Source organism: Cibotium barometz, chromosome 19, assembly GCF_041138505.1.
Source record: "Cibotium barometz isolate CiBa-2024 chromosome 19, ASM4113850v1, whole genome shotgun sequence".
Taxonomy (NCBI): Eukaryota; Viridiplantae; Streptophyta; class Polypodiopsida; order Cyatheales; family Cibotiaceae; genus Cibotium; species Cibotium barometz.
Window position 1 is genome coordinate 44,734,263 of NC_141064.1, and position 19,340 is coordinate 44,753,602.

Genomic DNA, 19,340 nt, shown 5'->3' on the forward strand with positions numbered 1-19,340 from the left:
GCGTCTAAAGTTGTTTTCTGTGCTCCTGGTAAAATCCACCTCAGAGAATGGAGGTGAAATAATAGAGGACATATTCTCATTAACTTTCTCATGAACTGCTGCCCACATCTCATTTGCCATGTCCTCGTTAGCATCAATAACTTCATCATTGCATGGGAAGGCAAGGCTAGGTGGTGGCAGAATACCTTCTTTCAATGGGGTGGCAATTGGTGCAGACTTCTCGCTATGAGATTGTGAGATGAGCTCACTTTTCATTTCCCAACTTGATGACACTTCTGGTATGGTTTCTAATGTTGGCTTAAGAGAGGTTGGGCCCCGAGGGATAGGTGGAGGTGGTCCCTCAAGTATTGATTGAGCTTCCCTAATGAGTTGCTGATGTACAGCTAGATTGATCTTCTCCTCACGAGGGTTTGGGTATTCTTGAAGCTTCTTGGGTAGCTCAGATAAAGCTGCAATGCGACTTCTATGAGCATCAATGATTGCATCTAGAGTCTCGTTCACCTTATCCACAAAAACAGAACCCCCAGAACTATCCTCGGTTGTACTAGCCTCATCTTGTTTAGCACTAGGCCCAGGTTGAGGTTGATGCTCGTCATGCACTTCTTGGGATGTAAAAGCTTGATCCCTCATGTTTTGTTTAGAGACTTCTTGAGAACTAGTGGATGCACTCTTAGTTTGCTTATTGCGGTTCTTTTTCCTCCTTGTGGTCCTTTTTCTATTGGAATGTAGGGTCTTGTCCACTAGATTTGCCTTTGCATCCCTAGTTCGAGGTGTCTCATCAGTTTGCATTTCGGCATTTCGTGTCTGTGATCTAGTCATGACTCTAAGTGGCACGACATCCTCATTCTCTGATGAAGGTGGCGATGGAACTGCCCCTACCAAGTTGAGTGAGACCTTTGGTTGAGAGGTGCCTTCCTCATGTGGTTTCAGCAAACAATCCTTTGGGAAGTGTTCTGCACAACACCCTAGACAATATCTTTCAATTGGTGGAAACTGTGGTACTGTTGTATTGGATCGAGCTGCTTGCCTTGAGCGATGTGGACAATCACGAGCCCAATGGGGTTCTCCGCACTCATAACAGGGGCCCATTAGTTTGGCTTCTACTTTCCTTTGCTGCCATTGACCTGAGGGGCCTGGAGTCCTAGGTTGGTAGCCGCCTAGCAACATCAAAGAATTTTGTTCCCCTGGTTGAGCCTCCAGTGCTTGGCTTGGATATGCGGGACTTTCAAAGAGATTTTCCTTTGATGAATATGATGCATATTCCTCCTCCACATAGCCTGGGTTTACCAAGTCTCTACACATATTTGAATTGTCGTAGTCAACAACCCTCACAGGAGCAGTCCCAGGAGCAGGAGGTTGAGCTCCAAGAACAGGTCGTGCTTGCTCTTGTGCCATCGGTGGCTTACGTTCAAAATTAGTATACTGTTGATGCATTTGTGGAGTCACTCCACCCCTTTGCTGCTCACGCTCCTGTCTCATTCTTGCAATGCGAGTACATTCCTGTGTGGTGTGGGTAAAGTTCCAAGCACAGGCCTGGCACCACTTCTTTGTGGGTTGGTTTGTGACTAGAGGAGAAAAGGTATTACATTCTTCGGTTTTATGGTTACCGCCACATGCTCCACAAAGATGAGGACCTGTAGGTAGTACACTCCTCATTCGTTGCTGCTGTTGTTGTGGCTGCATGGGTGGGCGATAGGTTTGTCCCAATCTCCTTAGTACTAGGTTAGCTATCTGGTCTGGATTTACTAGCGTACTAGACCCTGAACTTTGGTCATCACCCCACTGATCTCTAGGTTTCACCTCAGGGCCAGAACCATCTTGGAATTTGAAGTTGTGTGTGAAATCCATAGCATCATGGCAACATTCATTGAAATTTGTATGCTTCTTTGCATAGAGATGTGTATGCAGTGTTGAATTTTTGAGTCCTTTTAAGAAGAGAGAAATTAATCGACTCTGGGTGGGCTTCTCATCTTCTGGGCAACGATTAATGTACTGCTTCATCCTATTTACACAGTCCCTAACACTCTCAGTCTCGCCTTGCTTGAAAGAGTAGATGTTTGCTACCGTGTCATGTTGAATCTCCATCAAGGAAAAAGCAGCAATGAATCTCTCTTCCAGAACTCGTAAAGAAGATTTGTCTGAAGCCTCTAGTGCCTGAAACCAAGCAAGGGCCTTTCCCTCAAGAGTGAGCCAAAATCCTTCAATTTGCGTATGCTTGTCAGTCACTTGCTCAGCTCAAATTGCTTGTCTAAATGCTGCTACATGGTCATATGGATCTCCCGACCCTTCGTACTTCTTTACCAGTTTCTGAAGAGTTGATGGCCTTACTTGTCTTGAATACTCATCATAGGACCTACGGCCTCTCACTCTCAGTGGGAATTGTTCCTCTCTTTGGTAAGATGGTCCACATGCATCCCAAATTGGTGTGGGTCCCCTATTACCTGCCTCACCAACCCCCTCCAAAGATCTTGTTACCCGCATTTCAGGAGGTGCATTTATGGGAGGCCGAGTTGGCTCCCCTACCCTCTGATTGTCATAGTGAGAGAAACGTTGTGGTGGTGTGATCTGTGGTCGCACTTTTGGTGTAGGATAATATCTTGGTGCTAGAGTTGGGCTACTTGCAGTGGTCCACTTTGATGTTGAGGGTCCCTCTCTAATGAACTCTCGTAGGGGAGGAGCAGCAGTTTCTCCAAGAAAGGCTGTCTCTCCTGGTTTAGCTGTATTTGTTGAGAACACTTCCATGGATAATGGTTGTCCTTTCCACGTGAGCTCCCGAATCTCCTTCCAATCTAAGGTTCGGTATTCATTGGCCCATTTATCAACGATTCGGTTCTTGTATTCTGCAAGCTTCTCGACTACCACCACAAGTGCTAGAGGAAGATCTAGCTCTGGCAATCTAGTTGTGGCATAATATCCTTCTAAAGAGTCCTTATAGACCTCTTGAAGTGGGTCATCCTGTAAGACCTTTGTCACTGGAATTTGTCGTACAAACTCCCATTGGTTCTCAGCCCCCTGATCCATTTTGCTCTTGCCTTTCCTATCCCTTTCCAAATTTAGATCTACAAGAAGTAAATCATCTATGGATGGCTTTGAGGACTGGGCATTGGATGGTCCAAGCATGTCCGGCTCAATGAGCCAATCATCACTAGACTCCCTTGCTCTGGAAAGCTTTGATAAGTCTAAGAACTCGCTTCTAGAGAGCTCCCCTAATTTGTTTACATTCTCTGGATGATAGGTGACTTCGTAGCGAACACCATCTCCACCCACGTACATGTTACCCTGGTCATTGACTAGAGGTGCTCTATCAAGCTCTGAGAAAAAGTCTGCGATCTTAACAAGATACCGTTGTTGTGGATCCCTAAAGATCTCAGCTTCTTGAGCGTTCGTGTAGACATATTGAAGTCTCACATTGAGTGGTAACCCCATGGTGTCGGCTTCAAATGGATTAAAAGATCTTGTGGGTGTCCTATTTGGGGCTAAGGGATGACTATTTGACAGCCCTAGATTGTCAATGGACAATGAGCTAGTTGTTCTGGAAAGGGTATCAGATTAGGATTCGAAAAAGGTTTCAGCAATATCTGCCAAATTTCCTACCGATTGGGTCCCACTTTCCTGCGTAGGTACTCTAGAAGGTGCCCTAGGCCCTATGGCAGTGTCTATATGACGTCCCGACCGCAAGTGCATAAGGTCAAATTTTAAGGTTTTTTTTTTCTTTAAAAAAAAAAAAAAAAAAAAACTCCTGCCCTGTCTCGATGTATGAAAGACCATAACCTTGGTTTTCCCAAGGTTCACAGTAAGACCACTCTACGTGCAGAAATCATCGAGTGCATGTAGATGTTGCTATAGACCTCTTGGAGACTCAGACACTAATACAATATCATCAACATAAAGCATAATATGTACTGAGGTACCTGCTAGATCAACTCCATCTCTGCCTCCCCGTGTAATGAAGTTAGCCACCTCATCAATGTATAACCCAAATAGCGTGGGGAAAAGTGGGCATCCTTGCTTCACACCAATGGTGCTAGCAATAGTCTCGGACATACCTCCTGGGCATCTGACTCGCCCAAAAACTTGCTCATATAATGCATAGATGCCCCATGTTATATCTGTTGGTATGCCAAGAGACTGCAGGCGCTGAAAGAGCCTCTCTCGTGGTACTGTGTCAAATGCCTTGCGGAAATCCACAAAGCAGCAATAGAGCTTTCTCTTCCTCACTCTGGCCTGATCAATCATACATCTCAAAGTGAATACATGGTCAGTGGTAGAGAAAGCTCTCCTGAAGCCTGCCTGCCCTGATGAGCGTAAACCTGCTCGCTCAGCATATAAGCTAAGCTCTTGCTCCAACACTGCACCATAGAGTTTGGCCAACACGTGGCCAACCATAACCGTCCTGTAGTTGCTCGGATCGAGCATATAACCTATTTTGTGGATCGGCACAATGGTGTGCATCGTCCACTCCGCAGGCAAACCCTCTGCTAGTGCCCTGTTAAACAGGTGTGCAAGAAAAGGAGCCAAAAAATCTACTGCATATATGAGATGCTCACTCTGTAGGCCCATATGGTCGGCGGCCCGTCCATGCTGTAGGCGGCGGATAGCTTCCTTTACCATCGAGTGGGTAAAGAAGCTAGCTATGGTAGGTCGAGGCTCCTGTGCTGAGGTATAGGTGGCTGCTGTGGGGCGTGGTATAGGCCCTCTCCATATGTGTGCCATGTCTGTGGGTCTCTTCCTCATGAAGATGGTGCGTGCCTCCACATCCCGAAACTGTATGATGAGAGCTCTCTTCTTTGTCATGTCTTTCCCGGCCCTCCAAGCTTTGAGGAAGGGGGGGGGGGGGTCCCCTCATGTGAGTATCCAAGTCGTGTGCATAGTGTCCGCCCATCCCCCTCGGGGGTAGAGTCGGCTACCTCGGGAATCCCCGTGACTGTCACATTGAGCCTACGAGCATGTCGCATCCGCTCCTCCTCAATGGTGGTGTTGATGATTTGGAGCCCTTCTTTTTGGGCATCCTCTTTCACTTCCTTTTTGATGTTCCTCTTCACCACTTCTACTCAACCCTCCCTTGTTGCCCCCATCTTACCTTCTAGGCTCTTGGTGATTGCCTTGGTGAGTTCCTCTTTGATGGCCTCTTTGTCAACTTCCACAATCTCCCCCTCCTCCCGTGGTGGTCGGTCCCGTAGAGAGATCACCTCCGCTTTGAGGATGTCGATTTCCTCCTTCATAGTGTCATGTTCCTTCTTCCATCCCTCTTTCTCCTCTTTCCATGCTTCTTTCTCCTTCTTCTCTCCTTCCTTCTCTTTCTCCCTCTCCTTCTCCCAAGTCTCCTTCTCCCTTTTCCAAGCTTCCTTCTCTTTTTGTAAAGCTTCAATCTCCTTCTCGACTTTGGAAAGTCGGTTGATGATGTTGATGGCGGAGTCTGCCGTCTTCTTGTTTTCTCTGATGGAGATGTTCAGCTTATCCTCCATTTTGACTATCTCCTCTTTGCTTGCACCCTTGGCCATGTCGATGTACCTCGGAGAGATAGAACCCTAACACTTATGCTGCTGCCTTGGAGGCGTGAGCAAGGGTGGGTGAGGAAAGGGTAGCGAACATAACCTGGATTGGGCTGGGGCTTCACATGGCGGCAGCAGCAGCACAGGTTGCGACCAAAACGAAGTGACGGGGAGGGGATGCGTAGGTGACGGGGAGAGAAAGCGCAGGCGACGGGGAGAGAAAGAGAGAGAGGCGACGGGGAGAGAGATGCGAAGGCGACGGGGGGGGGAGAGAGAGAGAGAGAGAGAGAGAGAGAGAGAGAGAGAGAGGTGGGAGGGGATGTGCAGGTGGGAGAGAGAGACTCTTATGCGTGGTTGGCAGTCTAAACTCCCTTACCAAGGTAAGGTTTTCATTTGGAGGATGTTGGTAGGAGGGTTACCTACACGAGATCAACTCAGCCGTCGTAAAATTACATTGGCCTCTTGCTTCTTCTGCACGACATGCATTGAAACAGTTATGCATCTGTTCATGAGTTGTCCAGTGGCCCGTCAGATTTGGTCTTTTGTCTCTCGCGTTTGGGAGGCAGTAGAGAGGTCTATTGTTTCGGCTCATCAGTGGATATTTGGGATTCGTCCTCAAGTCATTACTTCGGACAGTCACCTTGTGATATTCCATTTCCTTAGATGGACAGGACTTTGGCATATTTGGACTACACGGAATGGGTTCATCTTTGATTCCTTGTCTGGAATACATGGGCACATTCTACGTATCCGCGGTTTGCTGCTTTGGCAGTTTTCTTCTCTTCTCTCAGCTCAGCATGGATGTAGATGTTATTTCGTTATGGTCTATGGCAGCTCGGCTGACTCATCTTTGATGCTTTTATCTGGGATGCTTATTTGGCTAGGAGGCTTTCTTATTAGTGTACAAGTTTGCATGGTCATGATCCTTTAGAGGATCTTTTGTGGGTTTTTTTTTTTTTTTGGGCCATAGGTTCTGTGTGAGCCATGTGGCTGATGTACTTTTTTACATATAATATAAAACACCATTTCACGAAAAAAAAAAAAGAGAGAGAGGGAGAGAGAGGGCAGGGGGGCTGGCGGGAGGGAGGGCTGGCGCAGAGGGGGGGGGGTTGGCGAGGGGGGCGAGGGGCTGACGGGAGCTGGCGCAGAGGGGGCTGGCGCAGAGGGGGCTGGCGCAGAGGGGGCTGGCGCAGAGGGGGTTGCTGGCGAGAGAGAGAGAGAGAGAGAAATGAAATGATATATTAACGTCTTCAGAAGGCCAAAATAACCTATGAGACCAAAAAGGTTACAACAATTGGTGGATCTCTCTCTCTCTCTAGGCCAAAATGACCTAGAGAGAGAGAGAGAGAGAGAGAGAGAGAGAGAGAGAGAGAGAAGCTGTAGAAACTCTGCTCCATACACAAGATCCGATAGACAATGTACAAGAAGTGTGGGGGGGCAGGGCCATATATATATGGCCCTGGAGTGTTGGCCCGATACCAGCCCTGAATGCTCACGACCAGGAAAAAAAGGCAGTCGGCCAGGAAAATCACAGTCGGCCAGCACTGACAAAGGTTGGGTAGCAACACGTCCAATCGGCCAGGTCTGAAATCAGCCAGCCGGCACACTACAGCCCCACGCCCACTGAAAACAGAGGAAAATACTAGAAAAATGGAGAACTACCTACACGGATGGGCACACCCACAACAAAGGCCCTAGTGTGTAATGTATAGACAGGAGATGACTGCTAACACCCCCTCTCAGCTCCTGGATGTGGAACCAACCCTAGAGGGCTGGAGTGCTATCGGAGCAAAGCCTGAGGTAAAGACTTCGTGAAGAGGTCCGCCGCATTGTCCTCCGTCGAACAATAAACAAGCAAGATGTCACTAGCCAAAATCTTTTCACGAACAAAGTGATATTGTATCTCTATGTGCTTGGTCCGGGCATGGAAGACCGGGTTCCGAGCAATAGCGATACAGCTGTGGTTATTGCACTGGATAACCGTGGGCTGCTTCTGTGGAAACCCAATCTCGCCAAGCAACCTCTGCAGCCACACAACCTCACAAGCAGCACCACAAGCAGCCCGGTACTCTGCCTCTGTAGACGACAAGGCAATAGTTGGCTGTCTCTTGCTGCTCCATGAAATAGCTCCTGAGTTGAGGGTAAAACCATAGCCTGATGTAGATCTCCTCGTGTCTAGATCTCCTCCCCAATCTGAGTCACTCTAGCCTTGGAGTCGTACTTCATCCGTCGTTCCCCCTCTAGTGTCGTAGAAGAGTCCAAGATCCTTCGTACCTTGCAAATACGACAAGATCCACAATCCTGCGTCCCAATGAGTCTTCAAAGGCATCTGCATGAATGAGTTCAACAGCCCCAGAGGAAAGCTCAAGTCCAATCTGGTGTTCAGCAACCAAATCTATGAACCAACAGGCTTCCAATATAGAGAGGCATCAACCTGCTCACAAGGATCATTCACTGCAAGCTTTGTGTTCGGGTCCATCGGTGAAGTAATAGGCTTGCAGTTCTCCATCCCAAAGGCCTCAAGCAACTCATGAACATACCGCTGCTGAGAGACAAAGAACCCCTTCTGGGTCTGCCAAATCTCCAATCCCAAGAAGAAGTGGGGTAAGCCTAAGTCAGTCATCTCAAAGTCCTTTGACAAGGCAGCCTTCGTCACTGCTATGTGCTCCACATGACCGCTAGTGAGAATGAGATCATCCACATAAAGGATAATCAATGTGACCAAACCGCGTTCCCGAAAGAGATACAAGTTAGGATCTGCAACTGATCTTTGAAATCCAGTCCGTAGAAAGAAGGAATCAATCTTCTGATTCCAAGCCCTGGGAGCTTACTTAAGATCATACAAGGCCTCTCGCAACCTGTAAACCATCCCCTTTGATCTTGGAACCTCAAAGCCTGGATACTGCTCAACATACACCTCCTCCTGCATGTCACCATTGAGGAACGCGGATTTTCCATCCATCTGATATACGGGCCACTGCTAAGAAGAGACAAGGGCAAGAATGGTCCGAATCGTGGTCATCCTCGCTGTTGGTGCAAAGGTATCCTCATACTCGATGCCAGGCCATTGAGCATAACCCTTAGCCACAAGTTTGGCTTTGTGCTTGTCTACTGACCCATCAGACGTATACTTGGTCTTAAAGACCCACTTGACACCAATGACTGACCGTTTTGACGGCCTTGGAACCAACTCCCAAGTTTTATTCTTCTCTATGGCATCCAGTTCCACTTGCATGGCTTTCCTCCAAGTATCTTGAGAAAGAGCTTCCTTCACGGAAGTGGGCTCTTTGTCCCGCATGATACGAGACATCAAAGCATAGTTTACTTGTAAGAGCTCCGCTCAATGGCTTTTGTCACGAACTTTGTGCGATCTTGGAGGTCCGTCCTCTGTGGTCCACTCGGAGGGAAGCTCTGTAACGCCGGACTCCCGAAGGGTGTCTAACAACCACCTTGGTACTCGAACAGAACGCGGAGCTTCCTGTTGCTGCTGGGGCTTATCTCCAGCCTCGGGCTCAACCTCTACAATTGACTGAGGCTGTATAGATTGGGAATCATCCTCAGACTCATTTGGTTCTCCAAGAAGTGGCGGCTCATCCACAGTGGAAGCTGGAACATGCTCATCAAAGACATCTCTGCTGACAACCACCTCGTTCCGCTCTGGGTCATACAACCTGTATCCTTTGGAAAGAGAGTTATATCCCACAAATACAAGCTGGGACTTCGAGTCAAGCTTCCCCCTCTGTTTCTTTGGAATGTGAACATAGGCATCACTCCCAAACACACGGAAATGGGAGACATCTGGTTTCGTGCCAAAATAAGCCTCAAATGGAGTCATCTTTGATACTGAAGTCATTAGAGATCAGTTGAGGATATGGATAGCCGTAGCCACAACCTCCCTCTAAAGTGGATGAGGAAGATCACGATGCTCCAACATCGTCCTCGCCATCTCCACCACAGTCCGGTTCTTTCGCTCAACACTCCTGTCAAATCCCCACCGGATCTCCTCGTGATCGTTCTTGGTACGAGACTCGAATCCTGCAAACAAACGAATAAACAACAAGGGGGTGCAGGCCTGACTCACCTCCCAACCATGATAGCCGTGGGCAAGCCCACAGTCTTGGCTGTCCCCACCGAGCCACGAGCTGAGCTAACTAGGTTGACGTACCGACCAATCTCCTCCTCGTGACATCCCATACCGCCACGAAGCTACCCTCGCGGGCCTCGAGATTGCTGTCGGCCTCGGCTGCGTAAAGCAGGTTCACGTCTGCACTAGATCCAGGCCTCAAGACCATAGAGCTCTCACAAACTCGCGAGACTCTCTATATCTCAATAACTAACCTTGGCCACCCTGTTATAGGCTCTTGGCCGGTCATCGGGTGTCCACACTTGGGCGCCCGCCCGTCCACACTTGGGTGCCCGCCCATTAGTTTATCCCTAACTCAGCTCGTCAATCAGCCGGCCTAGCTCCAAGCTTCTCCAAACCTCGAAGCTAGTCTTGCGTGCGTGTAGCACACGGTAGATACACACTGTGCACATGACAACTTCATTCTCTGAAGGCAAACCTGTATTGGCCAGCTCACGCTTGATGCCATGTTTCGCACAAAACTGCACAAACGCATTAGACGAGAACTCTCCTCCTTTGTGAGCCCGAAGAGTCTTTATCTGCAATCCAGACTCTTTCTCCACCATAACATGTCACTCCTTGAACCGAGCAAAGGCTTGGTCCTTCTGGGAAAGGAAATAAACCCATGTGAATCTGCTACAATCATCAACAAGCAACTTAATGTACGAAGAACCTCCTAAGGATGGGGTCTGCATAGGTCCACACAAGTCAGTGTGTACTAACTCTTAAAGGTTTCGAAGCCCGCCTAGAAGCTTGCTTCGGAAAAGATTCCCTGTGTTGCTTACCACGAATGCAAGAACTACAACGTCCCTACCTGCTGCCAACATCTGGCAAGCCATCCACCAACTGGTCCCGGAAAAAAAAGCGTATGGATGCTAGATATTCCTTATTTTACGATATATATATATATATAGTAAAAAACGTGAGCGTACTTAAAGTACTTATCTTGATGCGTACTTTACGTACTCGTACCGTACACGTCCCATACCGCACCGTACCTAAAGTACTCAAACCACTATGCCACAAGTCATAGATCTGAGTGTCTGTCAGAGAAGAGAGGGCTGAGAGTTTGTAGATACCGTTCTCCACTCCGCCTTCCCATTAAACCTAGCCTGCTTCTCTGTCCCATAGAGCAACAGAATGCTCCTCAAACTTGAAACTCCACGACGCGGAAGCCAGTCTTGCAAACCTCATGCACTGAAATAGATGGAAACCAAGTGCGGGGACGTAAAGAATACGAGAGGAATGCTTCCCTCGTTTGCCATTGAGAATGATCTCCATCGTGCCCTCACTGTGAATCGATATAGTGGAATTGTTGCCAATGAAAATGCGACTTGGCTGTCGTTTAAGATCCTGTAAAAACTCTCGAGAAGGAGTCATGTGCTTGGAAGCACCACTATCGAGAATCCACTCCCGAGTATCCCTAGCGGTGAAACCAACTGCCTTCTCGCTCGAAGAAGATGAAATATTTGAGTCCAAAATCTCCAAGTGCACAAAGGCTAGAGTCTTTGTAGCTGAAGCTGAAGAATCAACACTCTTCATGATACTCCGCTTAGGACATTCTCGCCAATAGTGGCCTTTCTCGCCACAATCGTTATAGGTCCGCTCGGCCTTCAATTTATCACAGTCTGAGTCGGGCTTCTTCTTAGACGACTTCTCCGATGAAGACTTCCCTTTGCCCTTATTGTTGTTGTTGTTGTTACGGCCTTTTAACCCGCTGGCCAGTCAAGGCCTCAGAACCTTCGCCTTGTGGAGGGTTCGTAAAATGCTCTTCTTGGTCCAAGACTGTAGGCACAAGCTCCTCCCATGTGATGGTGTTGAGCCTGCCACTGCTGATCAAAGAGGAGTAAAATGCTGAGTACTGAGAGGGCAAATGAGACAACAAAGTGATGGCCATGTCCTCTGAAGATATCTCCTTCCCAGCCTGAAGAACCTCTTGTTGAAGAGCCTGCAACTTGTTGATGTACTCCCGCATTGTCGAAGACTTTGCAGGATTCATCACCCGCATCTGCACTTCCAAGGAGATCCTTTTCATGGGTGATACCCTGTTATACAGAGAAGCCAAATGCTGCCAAACGGGCATTGACACGATCCCACAATTGTGCTTGTGTCACGTGCATCCCGCACTTGGATGCCACGTAGACATATCTGCACAGAAGGTGCAGGACCTGGGATGGTAAACTGGTCCCATGTGAGCCCAGTCCGGGACGAGTTAGCCAGGGATTCATCTCAGTCGTCCGAGGTAAGGTGTGCATTGTCGTGCACAAGAGTCCAAGGTCAGGTGTGCACTGTCGTGCACATGAAACAGTGCCAGTCAACGGTGTGAGTCTCCCTCTGGAATGATGGCAGTGATTCTGGGTATCTGGTATGGTACTGGATGCCAAATCATTGTGTAGGTAGTTAGGGTTTGCTTTTAGGAAAAGGGGCCAGCCCATAGGGCTACCCCAAGTCCTTGTGTGGGCATGGGGACAGGGTAAACCACCGAGGGCCAGGAAGGCCCTGGCTGAACACACCAGCCATGGGAGGGCCATGGAGTGCTTTAGGACAATCCCAGGGCTCTTGCAAGGGGAACCAATTGGTTATCCAGCCCTAGGGGACTGTAGGGCAAGTATGGGGGCAGCCCATACAGGTTGCCCAGCCTTCAGAACCATGGGCAATCAGTGCCCAGCCCTTTGTGCTCATGCGCCTAGTGCCAGCCAGCCAAAGGAGAGCATGCGCAGCATTTTTACTGATTTTATTCAGCATTTAATGCTAAACATCAGTCGTGGGCAAAATTAAAGACAGCCGACAGGGATTATAGCTGGCCGACTGCTGTTAGTTGGTGGTATAAATACCAAGGCCCACAAATCAGTGTGTTATCTCATATTTCACCCAGAGCCAAGGCAAACAAGGGCCAGTCAAGCCAAGGAGTTGCTAAAGCAAAGGGGTGAAGGACTACAGGTCAAGGGCAGAGTTTTCTCAGCCAAGAAAGGTCAAGATTTCTGTATTTTCTTTTCAGATTTACATCATTCTAATAAAGCAAATACACCATCCGTGGTGGGGGGGCCCTACAGAGGGTATTTGGGACCCAATACTGTGTCCTCTCCATCGCTCCCTCTCTCTCTCTCTCTCTCTATTTTCTGCACATCTTCATTCAGTTTTGTGCGTTAATTCCGTCGCGAAAAGAGTGCTGACTTCTGAGCATTGAAGTTAGCGATCTTCTCCGAAGCTTCCGCATGTTACAGTGGTATGAGAGCCTACTTCAAGTGCAAAGATTCAGCAAAGAAACCAGAATTTTTCCTCGCTCGTGTGGTTGGTTTTCAGACACCGGTGGACTCTCCCTTTTGGAGTGACTCCTGTCCCTCGAAGGACGGTTCGTTTTCAGCTTCCAGAAGCCTCCGGACGTCTCCCATACACATAGTGGATGGTCAGATTGCGCTCCGGAAAGGAAGTGCGTTTTCTTGCTATGGCGAGCTTCGACGATGAGAGAGACCAAGAACCATGGGACCAGAGTGCACCAGGCAGCCCAGCTAGGGCACCAGGCTTGAGTGTTACCGATATGTTCCAGCAGATGATGCGAGCAATCGCAGACCAGACAAGCAAGTTGGAAGAGCAGAAGGCGCAGATTCAGACTCTGGAAGAACGTACCCGTTCTCCAGCGTCGCGTTTTCCATCTCCTCCTCCCTCTCCTTCCGTATCCCAGATTCCAGATTCTCGACTCAAGGACCCTCTCGCGGGGTCACGACCGCAGCCGAGCTCTTTGAGACGAAGCCATGCGACCGGTGGAACACGAGCATTACCTAGCAGCTTCGGACGCTAGATTGACACCGGCGGCGCCCTCGAATCATTTTCCTGAGAAAATGAACTTCAGTAAGTATAGTGGTAAACTCGATCCCACAGATCTTTATTCCTGGTTGCATCAGTTTGAGGCTTACTTTGCCGCAGTTAGAAAGACAGATACTAACAGAGTGATCTTAGCCAGTTGGAAGGTGAGGCCATTCCTTGGTGACTCAGTGGGCTCATGCCCACACCAGATTAGGTATGGCAGCTTATGTGTGGGACGAGTTTGTCCGCGACCTTAAGCAGCGGTTTCTACAGCCCCACTACCTTGAGTGACTCGAAGACGAGTTCAGGGGAGCGCGTCAGAATGCGCAACCTTTTTGTATAGCCTTGACACGCAAATCCAATGGCAGGTGCGTATGTTTAGGTTGGCCACCTTCGAAGACGCACTCTCGCTTGCGCAGAGTGCAGAAATGAAGCATAATGGTGGCAAGCCCAAGACTTCCCAGTCGGCTTCTCCCAAGGCTACCACCTCGGGAGGCAAAAGCCAGAACCAGACGGGGTCTTCCCCAGGACAGAGCCGGAGAGCCTCTGGCTCCAAGAACTCGACCAATGTGTCTAAGCTAACTCCAGACCAGAAAGCGGAAAGTTGAGTGCTGAGGAGCTTCCTCAATACAAGGAGGAGGGTAGATGTTTCTTTTGTCATCGGGATTGTCGTAAGAAGCCTCCAAAGCCCGCCGCTGTTGCCTCCACAGCTTCCGTGGTGAGCTCAGCTCCCACACAGACCCCAGTGGCTACCCCTAGTTCTTCAAACCCCGGTGCTTCAGTTGGAGCAATTATTAGCCGGGAGCTCGAAGATAAGCAGAAGGGCACCCATGACCAGGAGTATGAGCGCAACGAATTACTCAAAAGTCCTTTGGCTACATAGGTGGCCAGAGAGTCGTTGTCTTGTTTGACAGGGGCAGCACCACGGAGGATGTGGTACGGAACAGGCCGCTAGGCGTGGTTCAAGATGCCAGATCATTGTGTAGGTAGTTAGGGTTTGCTTTTAGGAAAAGGGGCCAACCCATACGGCTACCCCAAGTCCTTGTGTGGGCATGGGGATAGGGTAAACCACCCCCATGAGGGCCAGGAAGGCCCTGGCTGAACACACCAGCCATGGGAGGGCCATGGAGTGCTTTAGGACAATCCCAGGGCTCTTGCAAGGGGAACCAATTGGTTATCCAGCCCTAGGGGACTGTAGGGCAAGTATGGGGGCAGCCCATACAGGCTGCCCAGCCTTCAGAACCATGGGCAATCAGTGCCCAGCCCTTTGTGCTCATGCGCCTAGTGCCAGCCAGCCAAAGGAGAGCATGCGCAGCATTTTTACTGATTTTATTCAGCATTTAATGCTATACATCAGTCGTGGGCAGAATTAAAGACAGCCGACAGGGATTATAGCTGGCCGATTGCTGTTAGTTGGTGGTATAAATACCAAGGCCCACAAATCAGTGTGTTATCTCATATTTCACCCAGAGCCAAGGCAAACAAGGGCCAGTCAAGCCAAGGAGTTGCTAAAGCAAAGGGGTGAAGGACTGCAGGTCAAGGGCAGAGTTTTCTCAGCCAAGAAAGGTCAAGATTTCTGTATTTTCTTTTCAGATTTACATCATTCTAATAAAGCAAATACACCATCCGTGGTGGGGGCCCTACAGAGGGTATTTGGGACCCAATACTGTGTCCTCTCCATCTCTCTCTCTCTCTCTCTCTCTCTCTCTCTCTCTCTCTCTCTCTTCTGCACATCTTCATTCAGTTTTGTGCGTTAATTCCGTCGCGAAAAGAGTGCTTGAAACGGTGGAGAAGGATCTATTCTGGAACCATAACTTCTGCTTCATCAACAATGTGTGGTTCCGCTTCGTCTTTGGCCTCTGAAGGGATTGGACCTGCATATGGCTTTAACCAACTGACATGAAATACATCGTGCATAGTCCAACTCGGAGGTAGCTTTAACTGCATAGATACCTCATTAATCTTTTTCCTGATGGAAAAAGGTCCGAAGCTCCTGAAAGACAACTTTGGGCATCGCTTGCCCACCTGTTTCAATCTTTGCTTCATAATCCGAAGATAAACTCAATCCCCTTCCGAAAACTTCATATCCCTTCGGTCTTTATTGGCCTGTCAAGTGTAGGCCTCTTGCGCTTTAGTCAATCTGTCTTTTATTGACTCTAAAATCTCCTGGTAAGACTCCGTCACTCTGTTCGCTTCAGGTACTGAAGACGAGGTCCTGGTCAACAATGATTGGAAAGGTCTTCCAAATGCTGCCTCATATGGAGTCCTGCCAATAGCTGAAGAAAAAGAATCATTCAAAACAGCTTGAACTAAAGGCAAATATGATTCCCACTTACCTTGCTAATCGTGGACATAACACTTTAGCCCATGGTGAAGCGCGTGGCTGCTGCAGAGAAGGTAACCCCTAGGTACACGTATGATGTCACCACCTCCACCTGGCGTCCTGCGAGAGTGAATGTCAGCTGACTCCTACCCTGTCTCGATGTATGAAAGACCATAACCTTGGTTTTCCCAAGGTTCACAGTAAGACCCCTCTGTGTGCAGAAATCATGGAGTGCATGTAGATGCTGCTGTAGACCTCCTAGAGACTCAGACACTAATACAATATCATCAGCATAAAGCATAATATGTACTGAGGTACCTGCTAGATCAACTCCATCCATAGTTGTTTCTCGTACTGGTACGAATGGGTTCGTACGGTACGGTTCGTACGGTACGATACCGTACGGTATCGTAAAGTACGAGTTTTTTGTTTTTTTTTTTCCAAAAATTTATTTTTCCTTGAATTTTTTTTTTCAAATGCTTAAAAAAAATATAGAAACCCTGCTTTACGAAGATCCCAAATGCTGGCAATACTTCGCAACTTTTGTGTCCACTCAATATTCCATATGGGGTTGTTGAGAGACCTAAAAAATCTGGCGAGGTAGACTGGTAGTGTACACTTGATTGGTAGGATGAGAGAATCTCGCTACATCACTTAGGGATCCCTGGTATAGGTAGGCTAGACAAATAGATTCTCAAGTTATGTACGAGGGAGAAGATTTGGACATGGCCATTTTGATCTAGAGAGGAGTCCCTAAACTTATCACCCTAGATGCACTCCTCGTATTTGTGCAAGGACGGTCCCTTAGTCATAAACGCTACATTGGGAGACCTTTGGTATTGCATTACCCATCCAGGTTCTTTTTTGGAGACAATCGGGAGATCCAACTAGGAGAGACACATATCCATGTTCTGGTTCCTCAAGCACTGTAGACTCCTCCCCTCCCAACCTTCCCTCACATTCAAGCTTGAAGCTCCATAGGTTGTAAGTGTAAAAAATAAAAACCGTATTTTATCGTACGGTATCCGAAAATTTCATATCGTACCAAAAATTCCCGTACGGTATCGTATCGTACGGTATTGTATTTTCGTACCGTGACAACCATGACTCCATCTCCGCCTCCCCGTGTAATGAAGTCAGCCACCTCATCAATGTATAACCCAAATAGCGTGGGGGAAAGTGGGCATCCTTGCTTCACACCAATGGTGCTAGCAATAGTCTCGAACATACCTGCTAGGCATCTGACTCACCCAAAAACCTGCTCATATAATGCATAGATGCCCCATGTCATATCTGCTGGTATGCCAAGAGAGTGCAGGCGCTGAAAGACCCTCTCTCGTGGTACTGTGTCAAATGCCTTGCGGAAATCCACAAAGCAGCATTAGAGCTTTCTCTTCCTCACTCTGGCCTGATCAATCATACATCTCAAAAGTGAATACATGGTCAGTGGTAGAGAAAGCTCTCCTAAAGCCTGCCTGCCCTGATGAGCATAAACCTGCTCGCTCAGCATATAAGCTAAGCTCTTGCTCCAACACTGCACCATAGACTTTGGCCAACATGTGATATGCAGCGGAAGTCTTTGTATTGGAAGATCCTGTCAAACAAATGCTCACACCGTCTTCTGTATCTTGAGTTTCGTGAGTTTAGCAATCCACTTTAATACTTCAAACTTTAAAGAGATATGAGAGAGAGATATGAGAACTGCACACCAGATTGGGTCCCGAATTACCCACTGAAGGGCCCCCTATCCCGATAACGAGATAGTATTTGCTTTATTTCTTTGGAGAGAATGACTGTGGATTGTAGATAAGCCAAACGCAAGATCTCGGAGGATCGGAAGCCTGGCTGAACTGTACACGGCTGTAGAAACACCTCGATGAACTGATCTTGAGCCTATGCACTCTTCCGAAGGTCATGAGCAAGGGTTGCACACCTGAGGCTGAGAAAAGGAGATGGTGGACTGTTCTAAGCTATGTTAGAATGCTGTAAATGCTTATGAATGCTGTAAATGCTTATGAATGCTGTGTTACCTTCACCAGAGGGTTGGTGTATGACTGGATGATGCTGAATACTGATGTAAACTGCTGTGGGGCTGAAAACGCATGAAAGGGGCTGCTGGAAATCTGCAAACGCAGGGCTGAATGGCTGTTTTCTGACGTAGAACTGAGGCTGGACTGAAACGCTTACTATAGGACTGTAGGCGGCTGATTCACATGCAGAAAACGCAGGTGTTTATGCTGACTTGGGGGCTGATCTGATGCGCTTATGGCTGTAGGGACTGCTGAAGATGCATGCGTTGGAGAACCAAGATTGGCTGAAGCAAACTCAAGCTCTCCAAGGGCTGGATGAGAGTAGTCTAGTGCTGAAGGCAAGGGAACTCCTAGGGCTGAGGAGGAAAGCTCTTAGCACACTGAAGACTGAACGAGAAACTAAGCCCTATGCAATACTAACTAGAGGTTGGTCAAGTTGGCTGGTCATTTAATAAAGTTTATATTTATAAATGACAATAAATGCTAAATAAATACCTGAAAATATGGGAAAAATACCAGATAAATCCTAGTAAATTCCCTAAGGTTTTTGGGATGTTCTAAATGATGCACAGGCATATGAATGCATATTATGCAGGATGCAGAGTGCTTTCTGATGCAAAGCCTAAGGCTTCTACTGACTCTACATGCATGAATGATTCTCTCCAAGTGGGTTAAGGGACTTGACTGACTGACTCTGGATCCACAGGGTGGAGGATCTCCATGTCATCATAGTCATACACCTCACATTGTCTGCTCTCTGTGTGTGGGCATTGAAGTCACCCGTAAGAAATACTTCCCCTAGTGTAGAATAATGCATAATCTCCTCTGACAGACAAGTGTATGGCGAGGCTCCTGTCTCCTCCTCCTGTGGCATGTCCTCTGTAATGACATAGGAGGATCCTGATGGAGGAAAGTAACATAGGGCTATGTATATAACGCTGTCCTGTGAGAGCTGTAAGCTGATCCACATGTATCGGGCCTCTGGATCCTGTGCTACCACTCTCAGTCTCCCCTGTAGCTTCCGTGTGAATAGAACTGCTACTCCCCCCGACCCTCTCGAGGTACCCTGGCATGTGGTCCTCCTGTATGCTGACTCCCACTGGAATCCCTCTACTCGAGGTAGCCCTCTACTCGAGGTAGCCCTCTCTGTGGGCTCTGATGTGTCTCTGTCAGAAGTATGATGTCTCTCCCCACCATAACATGCTCCAGTCGTCCAGGCTGCACCCATAGTGAACCATTACAGTTCCATATTGCCATGTGTATCTCTGTCAGTGGCCTGGTCTGTGTCCCATAGGCCCCAAATGTTGGGTGTTGGCACACACACAAACCTGCACATTAGGGTTAGGTGCAAGATAGAGAAGCTCACAGAGAAATGAGAGAGAGAGAGAGAGAGAGAGAGAGAGAGAGAGAGAGAGAGAGAGAGAGCCAAAAGTGTGGTATCCACAAAATGCAAATCTGTCCTTTGATGGGGAGAAAACTGCAATTAGGGTTTAGAGTTCATTCATGGGAGACATACACAGAGAAGCAAGGGAGAGAGAGAGAGAGAGAGTTGTGGGGATAAGTCAACT

General features: G+C 48.2%; 2 protein-coding genes across 5 annotated transcripts in view; one reads left to right on the forward strand and one right to left on the reverse strand.

The window, feature by feature from the left end:
• Positions 1-19,340, forward strand: part of LOC147628648 (pentatricopeptide repeat-containing protein At3g02330, mitochondrial-like) — a 102,498-nt gene that overhangs the window by 51,879 nt on the left and 31,279 nt on the right. The window lies entirely within an intron of this gene.
• On the reverse strand, positions 5,037-5,639 carry LOC147628650 (uncharacterized). The gene has a single exon (XM_086813855.1). It carries the CDS (start codon positions 5,499-5,501, stop codon positions 5,052-5,054), a length of 450 nt encoding a protein of 149 aa, XP_086669981.1. The 5' UTR covers positions 5,502-5,639; the 3' UTR covers positions 5,037-5,051.